The following is a 21038-nucleotide window of genomic DNA, read 5'->3' as shown; positions in this document are numbered from 1 at the left end:
ACTCAATCATTCTTTTTAAAAACATTTTCCCCAGTTATATGTAAAAACAACTTTTTTGGCTATACATGTACATTCATCTTTTAATATATTTCCTTATGAATCATGTGTGAGAAAAATCAGAACAAAAAGAAAACTACAAGAGAAAAAAAAAACAGAAGGGAAAAAATTAGTGAACATAGCATGTGTTGATTTACATTCAGTTTCTCCTTTCATTTTCAGAATCTCTAATTTGATGTTTAATTGGGGGTTTTTTAATTTGTATTTTTCCTAGCTTTTATGTTTATTTTATTTTTTAAATTGATTTATTTTTTCTGGCTATACATGTATATTAACTTTCAAAATACACATTTCTTTATGAATCATATTGGGAAAGGGAAAACCACGAGAGAGGAAAAAGCAGAAAAAAAGTGTAAAGTTCTCTTCTCTAAAATGTGATGTTTTCTGGGAGCATATTTCTTGGGGAGCTTTTGGAGGCAGCCTCAGGTTCAGTTCTGTGTAATAATCACCAAGAGAGGCCTATCTCTCTCCTTGCTTGCAAGAATTCTTGCTCTGGAACTTCAGCCTCTAGCTTGTCCTTTAGACTAGAGACTGAAGGAGATTTACAAGTCAGGGAGATTCACAAGTCAGAGAACCCACAATTCTACTCTTGAAGGCGGAGTCAAGATTCATTCCATATTTTACCTTTGTGCTGGCTGGAGGCCTTGGATTCAGAAGGAACTAGAGGCTGAAGCTGATTATTCAGTGCCATACCAATCAAATTGCCAAGAAATTACTTTAGAGAACTGAAAAAATACTAACAAAATTCATCTGGAAGAATGAAAAGTCATAAATTTCAAGGGAATTAATGAATTTATGGTGCTGAATAATTAGATTGATTTTAGATAGAATTATTATTTTTATTATATACACTGGCTACTCATGAGCAATTGACACTCTTCCAATTTCTTATATATAATTATATTTCTGTGAAACATGTTTTTTAATTGTGTGGATATAATTCCTGGATTTGTCTTGGCAGAGAGACACCCAAATATTTTATATTGTCTCCAGTAATTTTGAATGGATTTCTCTTTCTAGTTCTTTCTGCTGATGATTTATATTGTTTTATTTTATGTCCTTCAATTTTGCTAAAGTTGTTAACTTTTTTGTAGTTTTCAGTTGATTCTCTAGAATTCTGTATGTCAGCATATCATATGGTAGTTTTGTTTCCTCATTGTGTACTCTAATTGCTTCAATTTCTTTTCTTTTTGCTAAAGCTAACATTTCTAGTACAATATTGCATTATAGTGATGAAAATGGCAACATTGTTTCACTCCTCATCTTACTGGGAATTGGGTTAACTTAATAACCCAGGCCGAGGTGCTCTAGACAGGGACATGAACAGAGGTAGAATGGGGCATAGTCTAGAGATGCTACAATAGTGAAACTGATGGGCATTTGCATCATATTGGATAGATAGATATATATTAAGAAATACTGAGAAGCCCAGGATAAGGGACAGCTCAAGCCAGATCTCAGCTTCTAGTGTATTTACCCCCTTCCCTTGGCATTCATGGCATGAAGGCTAGGGCAGCAAGAATAAAGTGGCCTTTCTTATCTTGACTCTTTAGAGCCATTGGGTTTTCATGACCAGGTTTTCCTACTTCATACTTCCTCCTCCCTCTGTTGTCCAAAAAGTGGAATCCTCAGAGCTTCCTTACACATCAAAAACATCATACACTGTTGTTGGAATCTTTACTAAAGTGTTAAGACATTTCTTTACAAAGTGTTAAAGACATTGGAGTTAACTTAATCTTAGAGTTATTTTGGGCCAGAACTTGAAACAAGATATTAAGTGGAACTGATTGAACAATGCTTGTGTTCACACCTTTAAAGAGCTCATAAGTATCTAAGTATTCAATGGAGTTCACTCCTTTGGGAGAGTTCAGGGCTAGTATGAGAGCTGAATTCACACCTCCCTTAGCATCAGAGAGCACTCTGGGAGATAACCCATAATCCCTGCCTCGAGAAGGAGGAGTTAACCTTTGGGAGATGATATATATGGAGGAAGCTCTTGGAGCGAAGAACAGAATTTCTCCGGAACATCAACAGGGCTCTGAGACAGAACCCTCTGGAAGAAAAGACTACTCGCCACAGACTGGAAATTGAGAAGCCACGAGTTGGAGCTGGCTGGAGGCTGAAGAAAGCAGAGGCAGAAGCCAAGGACAAAGCTTCAAGATCTCTTGGAGCCAGGCAGAGAGATAGGCCTCAACTAACTGGGCTAAATTGGAAGGAGAAATAAACGTTTGCAATTTTTAGCAGCTGGCTATGATTTTTGGATCAATTATTTATTTCAACTGAGACTAAGGCTCCCTCCAAGGAAAACCTTACTCTGTCCAGCCACTGCACTGTGAACATTATGGAGGAGAAAGGGAGGCTGATGACTTTGTGCAACTCTTATCTTGCTTAAATCCAGTTTGGACCTGAGTCAAAAGACTATTTTAACCATTCTTCCTATTTCAAAGTGATGAAGTAACAGAAGGGAATACACTGGAAGCTATAGTCACACACCTACACACAAGTACCCAAGTCATGCAGCCATCTTCTCACTGGACACAGCAGTGGGATGTAGCAGTTCCCTAGATGTATGAGCTCTTAAAAAAAAATCCCTCCTGGTATGAAGAAGAGACCAGAAAAGGTGCACTAAAAATCTGCTTAATCAGCCCTGGTCTGTCTACCATGGTTGGTGGACCCAGCCAGTGATAGAAATACAGACACACACACAGACACTTATAAAAACTTCTACAAAGATGTCATTCACCATCAGTCCTTGGAATGTGTGCACCATTATGGATAATGCAGCAAACCTGAAAGATGGACAGCTCTAGTGGCCAGAGAATTCAGTAGGTGTCTCATCCAAAAGGCAGCCCTGAGTGAAACAAGGCTGGCAAATAAAAGCCACCTTACTGAAGTCGGAGCTACATCCAAGGTTTTCTGCAGGGAGTGCAGTGGAGAGGAGCATTGTGAAGTTGGTATAGGTTAGCAATCAAACCGAATCAAATCAGCAATCTTATATGTCTGCCAAAAAGACTGAATGACAGACTCATGACAATGCCTTTATCACCTATAGTAAAATGCCATGGTACCATCATCAGTGACTATCCTTCCACCATGCCAAACCTTGATAAGTTCAAGGGAAATTTTATGAAGACTAGAGATGCTCATCCTCAGTTTGCCAAAAGAGGACAAACTTATCTAATCCTGGCTGATTTTAAGGCTAGACTAGGCTCAGATTAGGGAATGTCCTTGGAAGGAATAAGGTTGAAAACAGCAATAGCACTGGTCACTTATTAGTGAAGATTTGTGCATCTCAAGACCCCATCACCACACTGTCTTTTACTAACCTAAAAGCAACAAAACTTCATGCATGCACATTTACAGCAAATATTGTCATTTAGTAGACTATATAATTGTAAGGAGAAGAAACACGATAGAGAGTGACAAAGGCCATATGTGATGCAGAATGCTGGAATGATCATAGACTGAGGTGTAAAGAGTGATAATATAAGCAAATTAGGAGAGCACAGCATAGTTTGCCTATCAAATTTTTGGAGAAAGAAAGAATGTATGGCCAAAGAGGACTAGGCAACATTATGAAATGCAAAATGGATAATTTTAATTACATTAAATTAAAAAGGTTTTGCACAAATAAAACCAATATAGCCAAGATTAGAAAGGAAGCAGAAAGCTTCCAGCCAGTGTTTATGATAAAGGCCTTATTTCTAAAATATATAGAGAACTGAGTCAAATTTATAAGAATACAAGTCATTCCCCAAATGAAAATGCTTCTCACTTTCACAGCTCAGTTTCTCCTCCACCTATACCCAGGCAGGCCCCTTAGGGCATTCCACATCTCCTAACCCTGCTCTCTCAACTTCATCTTCATGGGTAGAGGGAGTAGGAGTGGTAGGGGAATTGACACCATCAGCACCACCCATGCAGCAGTTTTGGCCACCCCCATGTCACAATTACAATTGAGTCCTTGGGCTTTTTAGGCAGGGCTGCTATTGAAGGCCTGCCAGTACTCTGACCTGTTCCCATTCAATGGAAAACTAATATACCCGTGTTGGAAGAACAGTGGCCCCTAGCTAATCAAAAAATTCAAGAATGATTAGATATAGTACAGGAATAACTTCACCAAGGTCTTTTATAACATTCTCTAAGTCCTTGAAATTCCCCTGTATTTGCTATAAAAGAGAAATCTGGAAAATGGAGAATGGTACTGATTTGAGAAAAGCAAATGAGCAGATGGAAATCATAGGAACTTTTCAGCCTAGACTTCCATGTCCTACTCAGTTGCCTAAGAATGGCCTCGTTGGGTTATAGACATTAAGAATTATTTCTATTCTATTCTTCTAGTTAAGGAGGATATGAAAAGGTTTGACTTCTTAGTGCCTGGCATTAATTTAGCTGACCTTTATAAAAGATAAGAATAGATAGTTTTGCCACAGGGAATGAAAAATAGTCCTACTATGTGTCAAATGCATGTGACTGCTGCTATTACTCTAGTAAGAAAAGCATTTCCAAAAGTAATATTATTACATTTCATGGATGATATCTTGGTGTGTGCACCTAAGAAACAAATGTTAGAAGCACGTCTACAAAAGACCATAGAAACACTAAGGAACTACCAATTGTATATAACCCCCAAAAAATTCTGAAGGAGGTGTATGTGTGATTGTTATTTATATACCTCCTTCTAGGACTCATGCAAGTCTTTTACATTACTACTTGCTTGTGTAATATCTCCCATGCTAATGGATTTATGCATACCTGTTTCAAGTAAAACAAAAGAAAGGGGAGATATAGAGGGCCACAGATAGTGGGGAACTCTGGATAAGGTATAAGACCCTTCAGCTCAGAGGGAACCCGCTGACAGTGTCTGGTTTGGCTCCCTACCTTCCTTTGCTGTTTTCAGCCTTTCTGAGAAGTGAAGGAGGCTATGACCACCTATGTTCTACCTGAAACATGATACTTACAGTAAGAGGTATATACATTACATATATTGTATTTAACATATACTTTAACATATTTAACATGTATGGGACTGCCTGCCATTCAGGGGAGGGGGTGGAGGGAAGGAGGAGAAAAGTTGAAACAGAGGTTTTTGCAAGGGTCAATGTTGAAAAATTACCATTGCATATGTTTTGTATATAAAAAGGTATAATTAAAAAAAGAGAGACATTTTCATATCAATAGCAGAGTGCTTATAGTTAGCACTTGCACAGTGTGCTGTGGTGATATAATGGTTTTCTAGCTGGCACATGCTGAATGTGCTGTAATGATGTAATTATACTTAGGTATTTAAGGGCTGAGAGGAGGTAAAATAAGAGAACTCCATGTTTGACCATCCTGGTGGGCCTCCTACCTTCTACACTCCTCCACTAAGACCAAAGACTCAAGCTGCTCCCGAGATCCTCCAGAGAGATAGTCCAGTTGGTGTATTTTGTCACCCCAGTGTGGGGCTCTGGAATGCATAGTATATTTTGGCAACACAATTTGGGGGCTCTAGAAAGCACATCAGAGGCTCTGACCTATATTATTCAGACCTTCAGTAGCTGGTCCTTTTGTGGGGCCATAAAGGCTGGATGCAGCAGGACTCTGAGGTAAATAGAGGCTAGGGCCCAGTCTGAAGAACTTTACAACAAGGAGTCACCTTGGTTAATTTTCTGTGTACACAGGGAGCCTGGAGCCAGAGGGAATGAGCCCTGGGAGCCTGGGACCTGGTCAGGTAAGTGCCCTCCATCCAGACCTGACCCACATCAGCAATCACAATCACCAGCCCTGAAGTCAAGAGGACCTGAGTTCTTTTTTTTTTTTTTTTTTTCTTTTTTTTATTTAATAGCCTTTTATTTACAGGATATATACATGGGTAACTTTACAGCATTAACAATTGCCAAACCTCTTGTTCCAATTTTTCACCTCTTACCCCCCACCCCTCCCTAAATGGCAGGATGACCAGTAGATGTTAAATATATTAAAATATAACTTAGATACACAATAAGTATACATGACAAAACATTATTTTGCTGTACAAAAAGAATCAGACTCTGAAATATTGTACAATTAGCTTGTGAAGGAAATCAAAATGCAGGTGTGCATAAATATAGGGATTGGAATTCAATGTAATGGTTTTAGTCATCTCCCAGAGTTCTTTTTCTGGGTATAGCTAGTTCAGTTCATTACTGCTCCATTAGAAATGATTTGGTTGATCTTGTTGCTGAGGATGGCCTGATCCATCAGAACTGGTCATCATCTAGTATTGTTGTTGAAGTATATAATGATCTCCTGGTAAGAGGACCCGAGTTCAAATCTGGCCTCAGACACTTAACACTTCTTATCTGTGTAACCCTGTATGGATTATGTATGTATGTACATACATACATATGTATGGAAGGACTTTATTTTTTTTTCTTTTTTGAAGCTTTTTATTTTGAAAACATTCAAAAATAAATTTTCACTGCTAACCAATACAAAACCTTGTGTTCAAATTTCCCACCCTTTTCTCCTCAACCCCTCCCCTAGATAGCAAGTAATCCAATATATGTTAAATCTAATATAACCATACATTTTTATACCATCATTGTTCCGCACAAGAAAAGTCAGATCATAAAGGGAAAAAAAAAGAAAATGAAATTCAAACAAACACAAAAAAAGGGAAAATACTATGCCATAATGTGCACTCAGTTCTCTTGATCCTCTCTCTGGGTGTAGACTTTTCCCTCTATCACAAGATCACGGAACTGGACTGAATCACCTCATTATTGAAAAAAGCCACATTCATGAGAATTCATTATCTTATAATTTTGCTTGTTGCTATGTACAATGATGTTCTGGTTTCTGCTCATTTCACTCAGCATCAGTTCATGTAAGACTCTTCAGGCTTTTCTGAAATTGTCCTGCTGATTGTTTCTTACAGATTGTTTCTTCCATCACCTTCATGTACCATTACTTGTCCAGCTGTTCTCCAATTGATGGACATCCCCTCAGTTCCCAGTTTCTTCTCACTACAAAAAGGGCTGCCACAAACATTTTTGCACATATGGCATCTTTTAATATAAGATAGCTGCTTTTATCTGGGAAAGGGATGTTCTTTTGACTGTGCAAGGTTGTGATTGGAACCCCAGAAAGCACATTTGTGGGGAACAACTCAGGGTCTATCTCATCAAAGTGACCTGTGGTTTCTTTATTTCTTCTTAAACATTTCTTGAAGTCTTGCATCTAGGCTGCTGTTTGTGGTATTCTGATAGTCTGGTGATACCTGTAATACAACTTTTGCCTTGCTCTCTTTTCTGTCTGACTTGTTTCTGATGCCTTACATTCGCTCCCCCTTTTTAAAGTCTCCTGCATCGGCTTTAGAGGATCTCATTCTTTAGTGCGTCTATCTCTTACTCTTCCTTTCCCCAGAATGCTGCTTGGATTTGTGTGCAAAGACCCCAGCTGAGGCAGTGCTTGGAGACAGGAGGCACTCTTCAGCCTCCTGTCCTGAGTGTCTCAGATGAGATATTGCTTATTATAGGGAGGGGGCCTGTTTTGCTTGTCTGTTCAGCAGTCTTCCTGAGTTCACACCTGAAGACAGAGCTGGGCTCTGCAGCACTTTTGGAGGGAAGGTATGGGCTGGTCCTGTTGCTGCTTTCCTTGGTGTATGGATTGTTTTACTCCAGCATCTCAAGGGCAGGAAAGGGGCCTGTGCTGAAAGTGGTCTGATCCTGGGCCTACTGCTGAGAGCTCTGTGAATTTCTGACCTGGATGTGAGTGTGTAGCCATGGCTTTGTTTTTCTTTTCCAGGTTGGGTTGGGTTTTTCTGTGGGTGAGCGAGGGATTCTTTCCATTGGATTTTCATTTTCTCAATACAGAAATGAGCACTTCTCTTTGACCATTTCCTTTAGAATGGTATCCATTTTTTTAACCAGTGTTCATTCCATGAGACCTCCCATCATTATCTTGTCTATGTTCAAGCTGTGATTGCCTGATCAATACACTTGCCTTCAGCAAGGGCAGATTTTTTTTTAATAACTTTTTATTGCCAGAACCTATGCTAGAGTAATTTTTTACAACATTATCCCTTGCACTCACTTCTGTTCCAATTTTTCCCCTCCCTCCCTCCACCCCCTCCCCCAGATGGCAAGCGCGCATTTAGCAGTCCTATACATGTTAAAGAGGTTACAGTATATCTTAGATGCAATATATATGTGTGCAGAACCGAACAGTTCTCTTGTTGCTCAGGGAGAATTGGATTCAGAAGGTAAAAATGACCTGGGAATAAAAACAAAATGCAAGTAGTTTACATTCATTTCCTAGTGTTCTTTCTTTGGGTGTAGCTGCTTCTGTCTATCCTTGATCAATTGAAACTGAGTTAGATCTTCTCTTTGTCGAAGAAATCCACTTCCATCAGAATACATCCTCATACACTATCTTGTTGAGGTATATAATGATCTCCTGGTCTTCTCATTTCACTCAGCATCGGTTCATGTAAGTCTCGCCAATCCTCTCTGTATTTATCCTGCTGGTCATTTCTTACAGAACAATAATATTCCATAATGTTCATGTACCACAATTTACTCAACCATTCTCCAATTGATGGGCATCCATTCATTTTCCAGCTTCTGGCCACTGCAAACAGGGCTGCCACAAACATTTTGGCACATACAGGACCCTGTATTCTATTCCTGCATCTTGGCAATGATCACAGAAATCAAGAGGCCCAAGAAATATGGAAAGAGGTCTGGGTAGGAAGGAGCCTCTTGATTCAGGGATTTGTGGAGAGCCCAGTTAGAAAAGTCCCAAAGGAGTAGAGCCGGGTGAAGAACGAGGAGATAGCTGGGCTTTCTCCTTAAAAGAAGGTTGGGAGTGCATTAGCCCCCCTCATCTTGGTAAACGGGGCTGGGGGAGGCTTGTGAAAGAAAGATTTGCAATATCTTCCCTTGGGTGTGAGTTAAGGAATCAATCAGAGATGACTTGTCCATCAGGAAAGGACTGCCTGCCTTTACTGAGATCCTATCTTATGGAGGAAGAAGGAACCAAGGGACCCAAGAGAAAAGGAAAGATTTAGTAATCCATGGGAATCTCAAAAAGTGTAAAAGAGCAATAAATTCCTCAGTTGTTCAGAAGTGAAAAAATAGAAAAAAGAAAATGAAAAGCTGAAATGTGCATTACACAAAAGCCATGAGGAGGTCAGGTTAGCACTTCCTAGTTAGAAACAAACATGTCACAAATTCACGAAGGCAATTCTCTTTGCCAAAAAGGTATGTTTATTTAAGAGAAGAGACTACATAGAGAAAATGAAGAGATAAAATAAGAATTTGCAGGGGGAAATTGCTGGAAAAGCAATAGGGTTACCCAGGAAAAGAATTTGTAAGAATCCATTAAAGGAACATTACAGTTTGATACATTGAATGGCAGCCTAGAAGCATAAAGAAGTTTAGCAAACTAAGCAGACTTAGTTATACATGGCTATACTATATACTCTATATAACTGTACAGGGTTAGCTATCATAAGGACAAAGTACAGTATATTGAAGGCACTGTGAGGAGGGAGTGAGAGAATGCTCCACAGTGAATTTTCTCCTGAAAAGGACTCAGCAAAGCTTTTGACCATGGGGACATCTTTGATGGGTGAGATACAAGGTTGGAGGTTTCTTAGGGCAAGAAGGGAAGTACCAGGCAAGCATTTGGGAGCTCACATGGAGGGAGAAAAACCCAATTGGATCCACCTGGCAGACCGGATCCCAGACTCAAAACATGGTAATCAGAATCTCAAATGTTGTTCACAGATGCCCAGAAGTTTGCGGGATAGATTTCCATTCTCCCAGTCACTCTATGCAGACAGGCTAGTTGGGACTTCTTATGCCTGATAATGGCAGGTTGGGTTCTTGCTGACAAAGGGAGTGAATAACCTCAAAATTCACATCAGAACAAAAAACAGTTGTTTCAAAGAAGACATCTAAAATGATGTACTTGTAGCAGGTGGGAAATAGAGATGGCCCTTCCCAAGTATAGGGTATTCCCACTCCTGGCCACTTTCTCCTATATAGGGTCCATCTGTTGGCTTCTTAACTTATTTTTATAGTTCCTGTTCTCCCCAGCTTGTACATTGCTAGGTGTCTTTGTCAAACATTTATTTCTAATTTTTAAAAAATGGCAATAGTTTCTCTATGAATTATTTTAATTAAGGCAGCCTCTTTTCCAGTTTTTCTTGTTTCCCTGTAATGAAATATAAAATCTGAGGAATATTTGCCTTAAACAAAGGAAAGCAATGACCAATAAAGGCATGAGTTGTTTTGCCCATACCAACATCTTCCCCAGGAGGACCTCACAGAAGAAATAACACTTTTTTCCCAGAGCATGCTGTACTTGCTAACTTCTCAGACTCTTTACAAAATTGTCTTTAGAATACATTACTTAAATCACTTGTGCTGAGGAAAAATTCCCATCACCCTCTTGCTCTCCACAGATCCATCTACCTCACAAATAAAACACAAACTCTTCCTGATTCCACAAGGAAATGTATTCAATAATAGGACATTTCTCAGATTTATTCCAGCTGATTCTATAAAATGCTTTTCTCAAAATTCAATAAAGCTCTTAATAACCATGATTACAGGAGGTGACTGACATTCAGAAATGGCATGAACTTTGAGCCAATCCCTTCTCTGCTTGAGTTTCCGACTGTAAATTGGGGACGGTTGGTTGGATTCTTGAATTCTGAAGTGACTTTCAGCTCTATGTCTCATGACTTTGATGCTTTAGGACTTGGTGACATTCAAGGATGTGGCTGTGGACTTCACCCAGGAGGAATGGGGCCTCTTGGACCCTCCTCAGAGGGAATTGTACAAGGAGGTCATGGTGGAGAATGCCCGGAACCTGCTGTCCCTGGGTAAGGACATTTCCTGCTTAACTCTGAATCTGTAATCTAGGGACGTATCATCATTTCCTGGGGTGCAGGGTTTGTGGGTATATCAGTGGGAAAGGAGAAAGGGCTGGTCTGCTATGTCCAAGCACCAGAGTCCTCCTGTATAAATTTGCCTGGTATCATAGAAAACCAAGGGTGTCCTTTGTTGTTCCTGAAGTTGTCACTTACCCAGTTCTAGGTAGCTTCAAGTCAGAGATCAAACCAGTGTGGAAACATCTCACTCAAGGATCTAATCAGCTGGTTTTGGTTGACCTCTACCTGGACACAGACTGGTCTACCAAATCTCTGAAAATTGCTCCAGAAGATCTGTTGCTGAGAACCTGTCCCTTTTTGGCACGGGGCTAGGATTGGGAATACTCTTCTTTTTAGCAAGCTTCACTTTGTAACCCAAAGCCTATAGTTGTTTCTAGTATAGGAAACTTGTCCTGAAGCTTCTTTCCTCTTGTCTTCAAATTTCAGCATCAGTGGTGGGAAAGGAAGGGAAGGGAATGAACATTCATTTTCATCTACTCTTTCCCATGGGCTGTGCCTTATGCTTTCTTTACGATACATTAGGAACAACATTGTTGAGGAAAAACTTCTGGCAATTAAGTTACTTTGATTATTCTAATTAACCAAATTAAGAAAAAGCTGAAATGAAGAAACATGTGACTTGCATCCAGATAAAGAACTAATAGAAATATGTACAGAATAATTTTACAATTACATTTTTTATCCAGGAATGGGGTTAGAAGTTTCTTCCATAAATGAAGCTAATAATAGGTGGGGAAGGGGGAGAAGATGATTTGACTCTTATCTGCAAATAAAAGTTGTACAACAGCATGATGTCACCAACCCCATTATGACTTTCTTGCATGACAAGCACTAGTGGGTGACTATAGGCTCATGTGTTTAAATATAATGGGCTGAATCTCAAAGGGGCAGCTCTGGATTTTCACCCCATTCCCTAAATAGAACTAAGTTTCAAGTTTCTCTCCTTGATACCTACCTTATTTCCATGCTCAGGCATTCCAGTTCCCAGAGAAGATGTGATCTTTTACTTTAAGCAAAAGCAAGCACCCTGGGTGCTGGACCAAGAATGCCTGAGGAGCTACTCTCCAAGTGAGTGAGGTGAAAGCAGGGATGTGAGAGTTGTGGTTTAAGGGGCTCCTGGGAGCTACCATGAAGTAAATGCTCGGTTCTGGGGGAAAGACCAGCCTTGGAATTTTTTCTCAGATACTTTTTAGGCAGATCTCTTTTTTCATTATTCCTGGTCCAGTCACTGAATCTCAGGTCTCAGCAACACAGCTGGGCCTGGAGTTTCTAATCTGTGAAGGTTCCCTTGGTTTTCCCAATCTCTTCTTCTCACAGTTACTCCAGTAGGCAAAAGTCTGGTTCCTGCTAAGGCTGCAACCACACCCAGCTTTCCCAAGGGGTCCCCACAGGATGTTTCTGCAGAGGTAGCACACTTCTCACAAGTTAATCCTCTGATGTCTTCAGATCCCCTCAGATGAAATCAAGAGAACCCCTTTTCTGCTCGAGATCTTGATTTTTCACTCAGACACAAATTGGGTCTATTTGTGGGGGAAATAGGGAGAGCTTGAAATTTTGCAACATACTTCACCATCTTCCCAGAATCCTTTCCCAAGATAATATCTTGATCTGGAGATCACAGGTTTAATGAGATGTGATCATCTCATTAGATAACTCAGGAAGGGGAGAACTGTTCTGGGGCAGTGAAATAACCACTGAGGGTCCTTGCAGCCCTGTGGCCCTTTATTCATGAATGTCCAACCTTCCTGAAACTTTGGAAACAATTTGTTGTCAAGTTGAGAATCTGAAAGAATCTGTTGCACTTAAAAGCCATCAGAGTTTAAGGGAAGGACCCCACGAACCCCAAAAGCTGTGTATTTCCTGATCATGATCATTTCAAGTTACTGAGAAAGATATTTGTTAAGATATATATATATATATATATATATATGCACATATTTGTTGTCCACAAATAGTGGACAATTTGCAACTTCATACAGTCTCTATATCAACAAATTTTAGGGTCAAATCCTTTTATCATTGTCTCCCTCCTTCAAGGAACTTGTGAACTTCAAAAGGAAGAGGAGGTGCAATAGCAAGCTCTGCCCTCAGTTTCCAACATGAGACACATATTTTCAAATGTGGGGGATTTCCAGCATTTTTAAAACAGTGTTTGTTAAAAGCATATGCAGGGGGATATGATGATAATCTGTGGCTATCAATAAAAAAAAAAAAAGTATTGCATCAGAACAAAATCTCACGTCTCAGCTTAAAGAAAACAAACATTCTGAATGTGACTTCAGATAATGTAACAGACAAAAAATAAAATTGAAAGTGATCACCAGAAAATGCGCACAATGAAAGGAAAAGGCAAAAAATGAGAGTTGAACTAATTTGTCAAATACTGAAGGCAGAGCCTGCCCATTCACTGGGTGTGAATTCCTGTCTTAGCTACAGGGCTTTGGCTCAAGTCCCTCTGTCCTTTGAACTGGTGGCCTGAATTGTGAAAGTAGTGACAATGGAAGTATTCTCTGTTGTCACAGGTTTATTGTGAGGATTCAATATATTTGTGTTTGAAGCCCATTAGAAATTACATCATATTTGGGATGTGAGCTAATAGGATCATTAAGGTGCCTAGGCCGTAAGACAGAGTGTGTGGACCCTGGAAGAAAAGAGATAAGGGCAAGAGAGAGAGGACTAGCAAAATGGAGACAAGACAAATCAATCTGATCAAGCCTCATTTTAATGGGTGCAATAGTACAGATATATATAGCACTAGGAAAGGAGGCAGGGTTTTGCAAACACTGTACAGGGTGGGGGTCCTAGACAAAGGGTTGGTATCCCGCCCAAGGATGAGCTGCTCAGGTGTCTCTGGTCATAGGAAGCTCTATGATGTGATTAGGGGATGCCTAGATATCTGCCTATTCAAAGTTAGGGCAGTGCTTGGTCTTGTAGGATGTGATTAGGAGATTCCTATTTAAGGTTAGGAATGTGGCCTTATGTGGCTGTAGATTAGTGCTGGCTCCCCACATTAAGGGACTGATTCTGCCTATGTAAGTTTTTTCTTTGCCTGGGGAAATAGATTTTAACTCAGCTTCTATTCTGTTGATGGAGGGAAGTGTGTGTGTGTGTGTGTGTATGGGTCTTTTCCTGTTTGTTGTACCCTTTTTTTTTTTGAACTTTTTTTTATTGTTACAGGAAGTGAGATCAGACTTGAAATGAAGAAAAGTATTCAGAACCAAAACTTCACTTGCAGAGAACTTCATGCTGCACATGAAAAAATACACACTGTAGAAAAACCTTATGAATGTAACCAGTGTGAAAAGAGTTTTACGAAAAGGCAATCTCTAACTCGACATCAGAAGATCCACACTGGAGAGAAACCTTATCAATGTAACCAGTGTGGAAAGAGTTTTGAGAACAAGCAATCTCTTACTATACATCAGAGTATCCACACTGGAGAAAAACCTTATGAATGTAACCAGTGTGGAAAGACTTTTAGGTATAAGCGAAATCTTACTGTACATCAGAGAATACATACTGATGAGAAACCTTATGAATGTAATCAGTGTGGAAAGGCTTTTAGAAATAAGGGAGTTCTTACTGTACATCAGAGAATCCACACTGGGGAGAAACCTTATGAATGTAACCAATGTGGAAAGACTTTTAGATATAAGGGAGTTCTTACTGAACATCACAGAATCCACACTGGGGAGAAGCCTTATGAATGTAACCAATGTGGAAAGGGTTTTAGACACCAACAATCTCTCACTTCACATCAGAGATTCCACAGTGGAGAGAAACCTTACAAATGTAACCAGTGTGGAAAGGGCTTTACATACAAAAAATCTCTCACATACCATCAGAGAATCCACACTGGCAAGAAACCTTATGAGTGTAACCAGTGTGGAAAGGGTTTTAGAGGTAAGACAACTCTTACTGAACATCAGAAAATCCACTCTGGGAAGAAACCTTATGCGTGTAGCCAATGTGGAAAGGGTTTTAGAAAAAGGAGATATCTTACTGCACATCAAAGAATCCACACTGGAGAGAAACCTTATGAATGTAACCAATGTGGAAAGGCTTTTAGAGATAAAGGAGCTCTTAGTGCACATCAGAGCACCCACACTGGTAAGAAACCTCATGAATGTAACCAGTGTGGAAAGGCTTTCAGGAATAAGGGGCATCTTAATGTACATCGAAGAATCCACACTGACGAGAAACCTTATGAATGTAACCAATGTGGAAAGACTTTTAGAGATAAGGCAACTCTTACTGTACATCAGAGACTCCACACTGGAGAGAAGCCTTATGAATGTAACCAATGTGGAAAGGCTTTTAGACAACAACAATATCTCACTGTACATCAGCTATTCCACAGTGGAGAGAAACCTTATGAATGCAAGCAGTGTGGAAAGGGTTTTACATACAAACAATCTCTCACTTTCCATCAGAGACTCCACACTGGAGAGAAACCTTATGAATGTAACCAGTGTGGAAAGATTTTCAGGTATAAGGAATCATTCACCATACATCAGAGAATGCACTCCGGAGAGAAACCTTACAAATGTAACCAGTGTGGAAGGGGTTTTAGACAAAAGGCAGAACTTACTGTACATCAGAGAATGCACTCTGGAGAGAAACCTTATAAGTGTAACCAGTGTGGAAGGGGTTTTACATGTAAAAATTCTCTCATTCCACATCAGAGAATCCACACTGGCGAGAGACCTTATGAGTGTAATCAGTGTGGAAAGACTTTTAGAACTAAAGGACATCTTACTAAACATCAAAGAATCCACACTGGAAAGAAACCTTATAAATGTAATTAATATGGAAAAAGTTTCATAAAAAACCTGACTGGTTCTCACCAGATCTGTGAGGAAATGTCAAGGCGTTAGAATAAGGAGGAAATTGGATTTGGTAGAGATCACTGGGAGAAGATTGGTAGTGAGACTGCCTTCCATAATTAGCCTTCTTTACATTTAACCCAATGGGGAAGATGAGGAAGGGAAAGTAAACGGTGACTAGGGATGGGAGACAGCTTCAGAAGCATAGTGGATTCTTCTTTCCCCCTGGTCCCCTGCTTGAAAGTCAGTACAGTGGGATTGAAAGATAAATGGATCAGGACTCATTACAAGGGTTGAAATTCTGGGTTCTGAAGCTCTGTGGCCTTGTGAACTTTTAACTCCACAGGTCTTCATGCTTTTAGATTAGGGTTAGGATCTCTTCCAACTCTAACTGCTTTGAGAACCCAAAGTGGAGATTGAAGGTGAACCCCACTCACTGCTGCTTCTTTCTGGATCCTCAGCTTGAGATTCAACCCAATAACTCATAGACTTCACCAAACTTTCTAGCTATGATTGGCAGTTTGGAGAGATAGAAAGACATGAGAAATTCTAAAACTACATCCTGTTGAGTCAGGAAACTTACACATTCCTAAATATACAAGTCCTGTGCAGTTAGTGCAATAGGTCTCTTGTCATATTTGTTCAGGAAGAAAATGTTTCCTTAAGATACTTCTCAGAAAGATTTTCACTCTGAGGTTTTCAGCTTTCATCCATCACATTGGCGGAGATGACCCCCAAGGCTGGACATAAAAAGAGGCACAGCAGTGCAATGTATATGTGGCTATGAATGGGTCCAACTTTTCTCCAAAGCCATTTGTCATTAGGATTTATGAAAAGGTGATCAGATGTCCATGTTTTGTGACACAGAGAACCCAAAGCAAGGGGTCTACTGTAAGGATATGAGGGGAGCAAGGTTCTGGCTACACTAAAATATTAATTGCAACCATTTGGTTTGTGTATTTTGTGGGTAGCAAAAAATCATATAAATGCAAAGAAGAAAATGGGAGCTCTTTAGCTGAAGAAACTCTGAACACATATTGGTTCATGAACATATTGGAATATTGTACCATAAGAAGCAGTGGCTAGGAAGAATCTGGAGAAGCAAGGGGATTTGTAAATGAAACGTGATAGATGGAAGTGAGTAAAAGCAGAAAATCTCCATATACTGTGACTTTGAAAAAGGAATTTGAAATTCCTTCCAGCAATGTAGAAGCATGTCTGTATTTGACATGTATTGGACTACCTGCCAGATGGGGGAGGGGGTGGGGAGAAGGAGGGGAAAATTTGAAACAAAAGGTTTTGTAAGGGTCAATGCTGGAAAAATTACCCATGCATTTGCTCTGTAAGTAAAAAGCTTTAATAAAAAAAATGAAGCAGCACATCTGTACATCAAGTGTGACTCTTGCCTATGTCTCACATAAGAACAACAGAGGATCCATCCCACATGGAGTCCTTCCTTTATTTCTCCTGACATCTCAGGGGAGCAGGTAGAGTATCCTGGCTGTCCACCAACAGTGCTCTTCTTCCTGTGAAGCCGGCTCATGTCTTCCACAATTCTCTCATGAGAAGCATGAACAACATAACTTATCCCAGCAGAGGAACTTCAGAAAATGCTTCATCAGCAACCCCCTGATTTCTAGAGCAAATGGAGAGGCAGCCAGCTGCCTGAGGTCCATTAGCTTGTAAAATCCTTTCATTTTGAAAACTGCTTGTGATCACAATAGGAAAACCACTACTCTGGGACCCTATAGTTTGTCAGTTATTGAAGGGCTTATACCTTGGGCAGAAATGGGCAGCGGGATGAGGGGGGGGAACCATCACCACTGGTTGTTTGGACCTATGTCTTGTCCCCTGACTCAAATACTCCAGAAGAAAGGGTGAGGCTGATGACTGTGAGCAGTCCTGCCTTACTTACATCCAATTCACTTGCAAGTCAAGCTTATCACTCTCTGATGGCCTCAGTCCTCTTCAAGAGCTAAGGGTGAAACAGCTCGTGACATCAAATGCTCAGTTTTCCCATCAGGCACTTTTAAATGAAAAACGTGGGCTATGGTTCTTTCACAGTGTGATTAATGTGGCAAAGTGTGGACCGTGATTGCATATGTAAATTCTATATCACATGGCTTGTCATTTTGGGGAGGGGAGCTGGAGAGAGAGGAAGTCAAATAATTTGGAACTTGAAACTGTATCAAGATGAAAGTTAAAAAGTAGCTTTACTAGTAAATGTTTAAATAAAACACTAAAATAAAAATAGAGGCTGATTAGGTACAAGAGCAAATCACAGGAAAAATAATTTCATTCCAACAATTACAGCAATATACCAAAATTTGTGGGACACAGCCTAATATCCTATTGCACACATCCAAATAGCTACCAGACATTTTGAATTAGATAGTTAATGGGCATCTCCAACTCACCATATCCACAACAAAACCTATTACCTTTCCCCCAGATCATGCCCCTCTCCATATTTCCTTCCTTGAGGGTACCCATCACTCCTCCAGTCACCAATATTAATAATCCCAATTTTATTAACTCTGCATTATCTCTCAACTCACATGTGGAATCAATTGCCCAATTCTGTCATTCCTTTAACCACTATATTTTACTCTATGACCCCTTAATTCGACAACAACTGAATTACAATCCAAGTTCTTATCCCGTCTTCCTCAGACGTTCATTTGAATGAAGCCTCTCTCCCATCTTTCCAGGAAGCTGCCACACCGATATTCCCTTCCATGTAAAAACAAATGTCAGTCCTCTCCTCAGTCACTCCAATAACTCTCTGTTGCCTCTGAGGTCAGATTCAAAGTCCTCTTTTTTGCCATTGAAAACACTTAATGGAGGTAACAGCAGAATCAGGTGAAGGTCTGTGTAGAGAAGGGAGAGTAAGAAGAAACAGAGAAAAATAATTGGATATTTTCAGAAGAGATTTTGCATACTTTTAGGCAATCCCAGTAATTGTGTTTATAGAAAAATCCCTGTGATTGGATTGGTTTCAAATCAGGGATACAAGGGGAAAAGTCACAGGTCGTTTTGTTCAAAAGGGTCACAGGGATTTGGGAGCCGGAACAGCAGTTAAAATTCCATTCTCTCCCCTCACAGAGAAGTGGGATCCAAATTCATTTATAGCTAGAGATGAAGGCCTATCTTCACTAACTGGTTCAGGCTGATAAGAGGCTTAGAGCTGGTCCTGCCTAAAAGCCCACCCCTGAGAGGGTACAGGTGGGTATGATTTGAAACTAAGGATCCTCCAGGGATGAGAAGTGCAGATTTTCTAGACTTTCTATCAACCAAACCAGAGCTCAGTGGGAAATTTAACATATCAAAGCCAAGATCCAAGATTCATTTTAAGGAACTTAAAGTGAACCAAATTGTTCTGAAAATAAAAAGCTTTATTTTTTAAAATTAGCTACATTAGACCTCCTAGTTTATTCCTCCAAGGTCTTGTATTAATCCATGTTTCATCTGATTTCTTAATGAGCACAATAGGGATATTGATAGGGGGCATACAAACTTATAATAGTCCATCGTTCACAAGTCCCTTTATTAGTAATTGCAATCTTATTTTTCCCTCCATGATATAAGATACTGTTTAGCACACACCACATCTTCTGTGTTTTTCAGATTCAATTTAAATGGGGAATTTTTAAACACTCCCTGAAGGAGAATAGCTTCTAGAGGAGAATGCTATACTTTTGAGTTCCCCTGACCTTAAGGGGTTTCTGTTCTAACCATAAGTCAGTACTCCTATTTGTTACTAGAGGTAAAATATCTTGGGTTTGTAATGTGTCACTGCATTTTTTCCTCCTGAACGAGATGAGGTGAGATCTTTCAAGACAGTTGTGAAAATCGAGTAAGGCTTCATCTATTTCAGAGTTGGAGTAGGCCTGAAGGACTTTAAGCATCAAGTCAAGGGCATACTTAAGTTCCCTCCCTGCTATCCCCTAAGGGCATACTTAAATCCCCTTGTTATCCTCCTATGACATCAGTGTATTTCTGTTAGGTCAAATATGGGCAACTATGTACTTATTGGTCAAGTTCAATTTCTTGGGTAGTTCCGGAGTTTAGAATGTAAGATCCTCAGCCAATAAGGATGAGGGTCAGTGGTGGGAGGGGGTATTTGCGTTAGGGATAAAAAGTGTTGACCCTGCCCCATATGGTGCTTCCTCCCTTCGATTGTCTGCTTGAAGTGTGGGACTCCCGATTCTCTAGAGATCTTTTAATAAAGTTTGCTTTGCTTCTAGATATCTCTCCAGCTTTTTTAGTAAATGCTGTACCACACACTCCTGTAACTGATTTCTATAATGGTCAATAAGAAATTGTTAATTTAATTATGACATACCTTGTTGTTTCCAATCTAGTTATGTGTAACCACTATATCCTAAATACTTGAGCAAATATGTATTTAGTCTGGTCATCTATTGGTTACCAGATATTGTATCTGGATATTCAAGTTTTTTTTAAGGTTTTTAACTAATGAGAGGCCACATCTTGTAGCAGTCCTTGTGGACCAGTCTTTCTATCTCAGACTGTTCTAACTTTTCTTTGTTAGATTTGTTTTTATTTCTAGATTTGGTCAAATTGCCGATATATTGACTTGCTTCTGGGACCTAGATCAAACCTTTGTTTGTCAGCACGCCACACTACAGACCCATCCCCCTCACGGACTGAACATCATCCCTAGCATCGTCCCTGTCCAGCTTGAAGAAGCAAATGACAGCCATCGCCTGCGCCCACTTGTCCTGATGTAATTTGGACTGATGGGGGGGAGTGGAAGGGAAAGTGGTTGACTTGTTAAAATTTTCACTGTATTACTGTGCTGTGTTTAAGACTTGGAATGGAAATTGTTAAACTTGGGTAACTATTGCTGTTATGTTTGAGGGACTTTTAGTCTGTTATGTATATGCATATGGGTACGATTTGTATGTGGGATGATCATTTGATAATTCCTTTCCAAAAGAAAAAAAAGGGAGAAGAAATAGGAAATTGGGAAAACTGGTACCTTGCTAGTTCAGATTTAATTGGAAGTTGGGAAATCTGGTATCTTGCTAGTTCAGATTTAATTGGAAGGCCTTTACTCCTTGCTTAAATTTATTAGACTACGATTTGCTGATGGTGCTTTAACTTGGAAATCCCTTATTCTGCTGGAATTGCCCTGGCAGACTCAGTTTTTGGGATTATTTCTTAGAAACAACCAGAAATTGGATACCTGTCTTGGAACTGGC

The 21038-nt window shown here is 39.8% G+C and overlaps 1 protein-coding gene across 1 annotated transcript; it reads left to right on the top strand.

The window, feature by feature from the left end:
• The first annotated feature begins 5631 nt into the window (after positions 1 to 5631).
• On the top strand, positions 5632 to 20564 carry LOC116421054 (zinc finger protein 2-like). The gene is made up of 5 exons (XM_031949409.1): positions 5632 to 5770; positions 10789 to 10915; positions 11957 to 12052; positions 14162 to 14541; positions 20448 to 20564. The coding sequence occupies exons 1-5, from the start codon at positions 5741 to 5743 to the stop codon at positions 20562 to 20564; spliced, it is 750 nt and encodes a 249-aa protein (XP_031805269.1). The 5' UTR covers positions 5632 to 5740.
• The last annotated feature ends 474 nt before the right edge of the window (positions 20565 to 21038 follow it).

This window comes from Sarcophilus harrisii, chromosome 2 (assembly GCF_902635505.1).
Source record: "Sarcophilus harrisii chromosome 2, mSarHar1.11, whole genome shotgun sequence".
In the NCBI taxonomy this organism is placed as follows: domain Eukaryota; kingdom Metazoa; phylum Chordata; class Mammalia; order Dasyuromorphia; family Dasyuridae; genus Sarcophilus; species Sarcophilus harrisii.
The sequence above is the reverse complement of the archived record's forward strand: the minus strand, read 5'-3'. Positions and strand labels throughout refer to the sequence as shown.

Excerpts from the sequence above, each read along its gene's own strand:
- LOC116421054 (XM_031949409.1), top strand. The coding sequence starts at position 5,741 with ATGAGCCCTGGGAGCCTGGGACCTGGTCAG. Across the intron at positions 10,916-11,956 it reads CCGGAACCTGCTGTCCCTGG|GCATTCCAGTTCCCAGAGAA; the intron begins GTAAGGACATTT and ends TTCCATGCTCAG. Across the intron at positions 14,542-20,447 it reads AATGTAATCAGTGTGGAAAG|CACGCCACACTACAGACCCA; the intron begins GCTTTTAGAAAT and ends TTTGTTTGTCAG.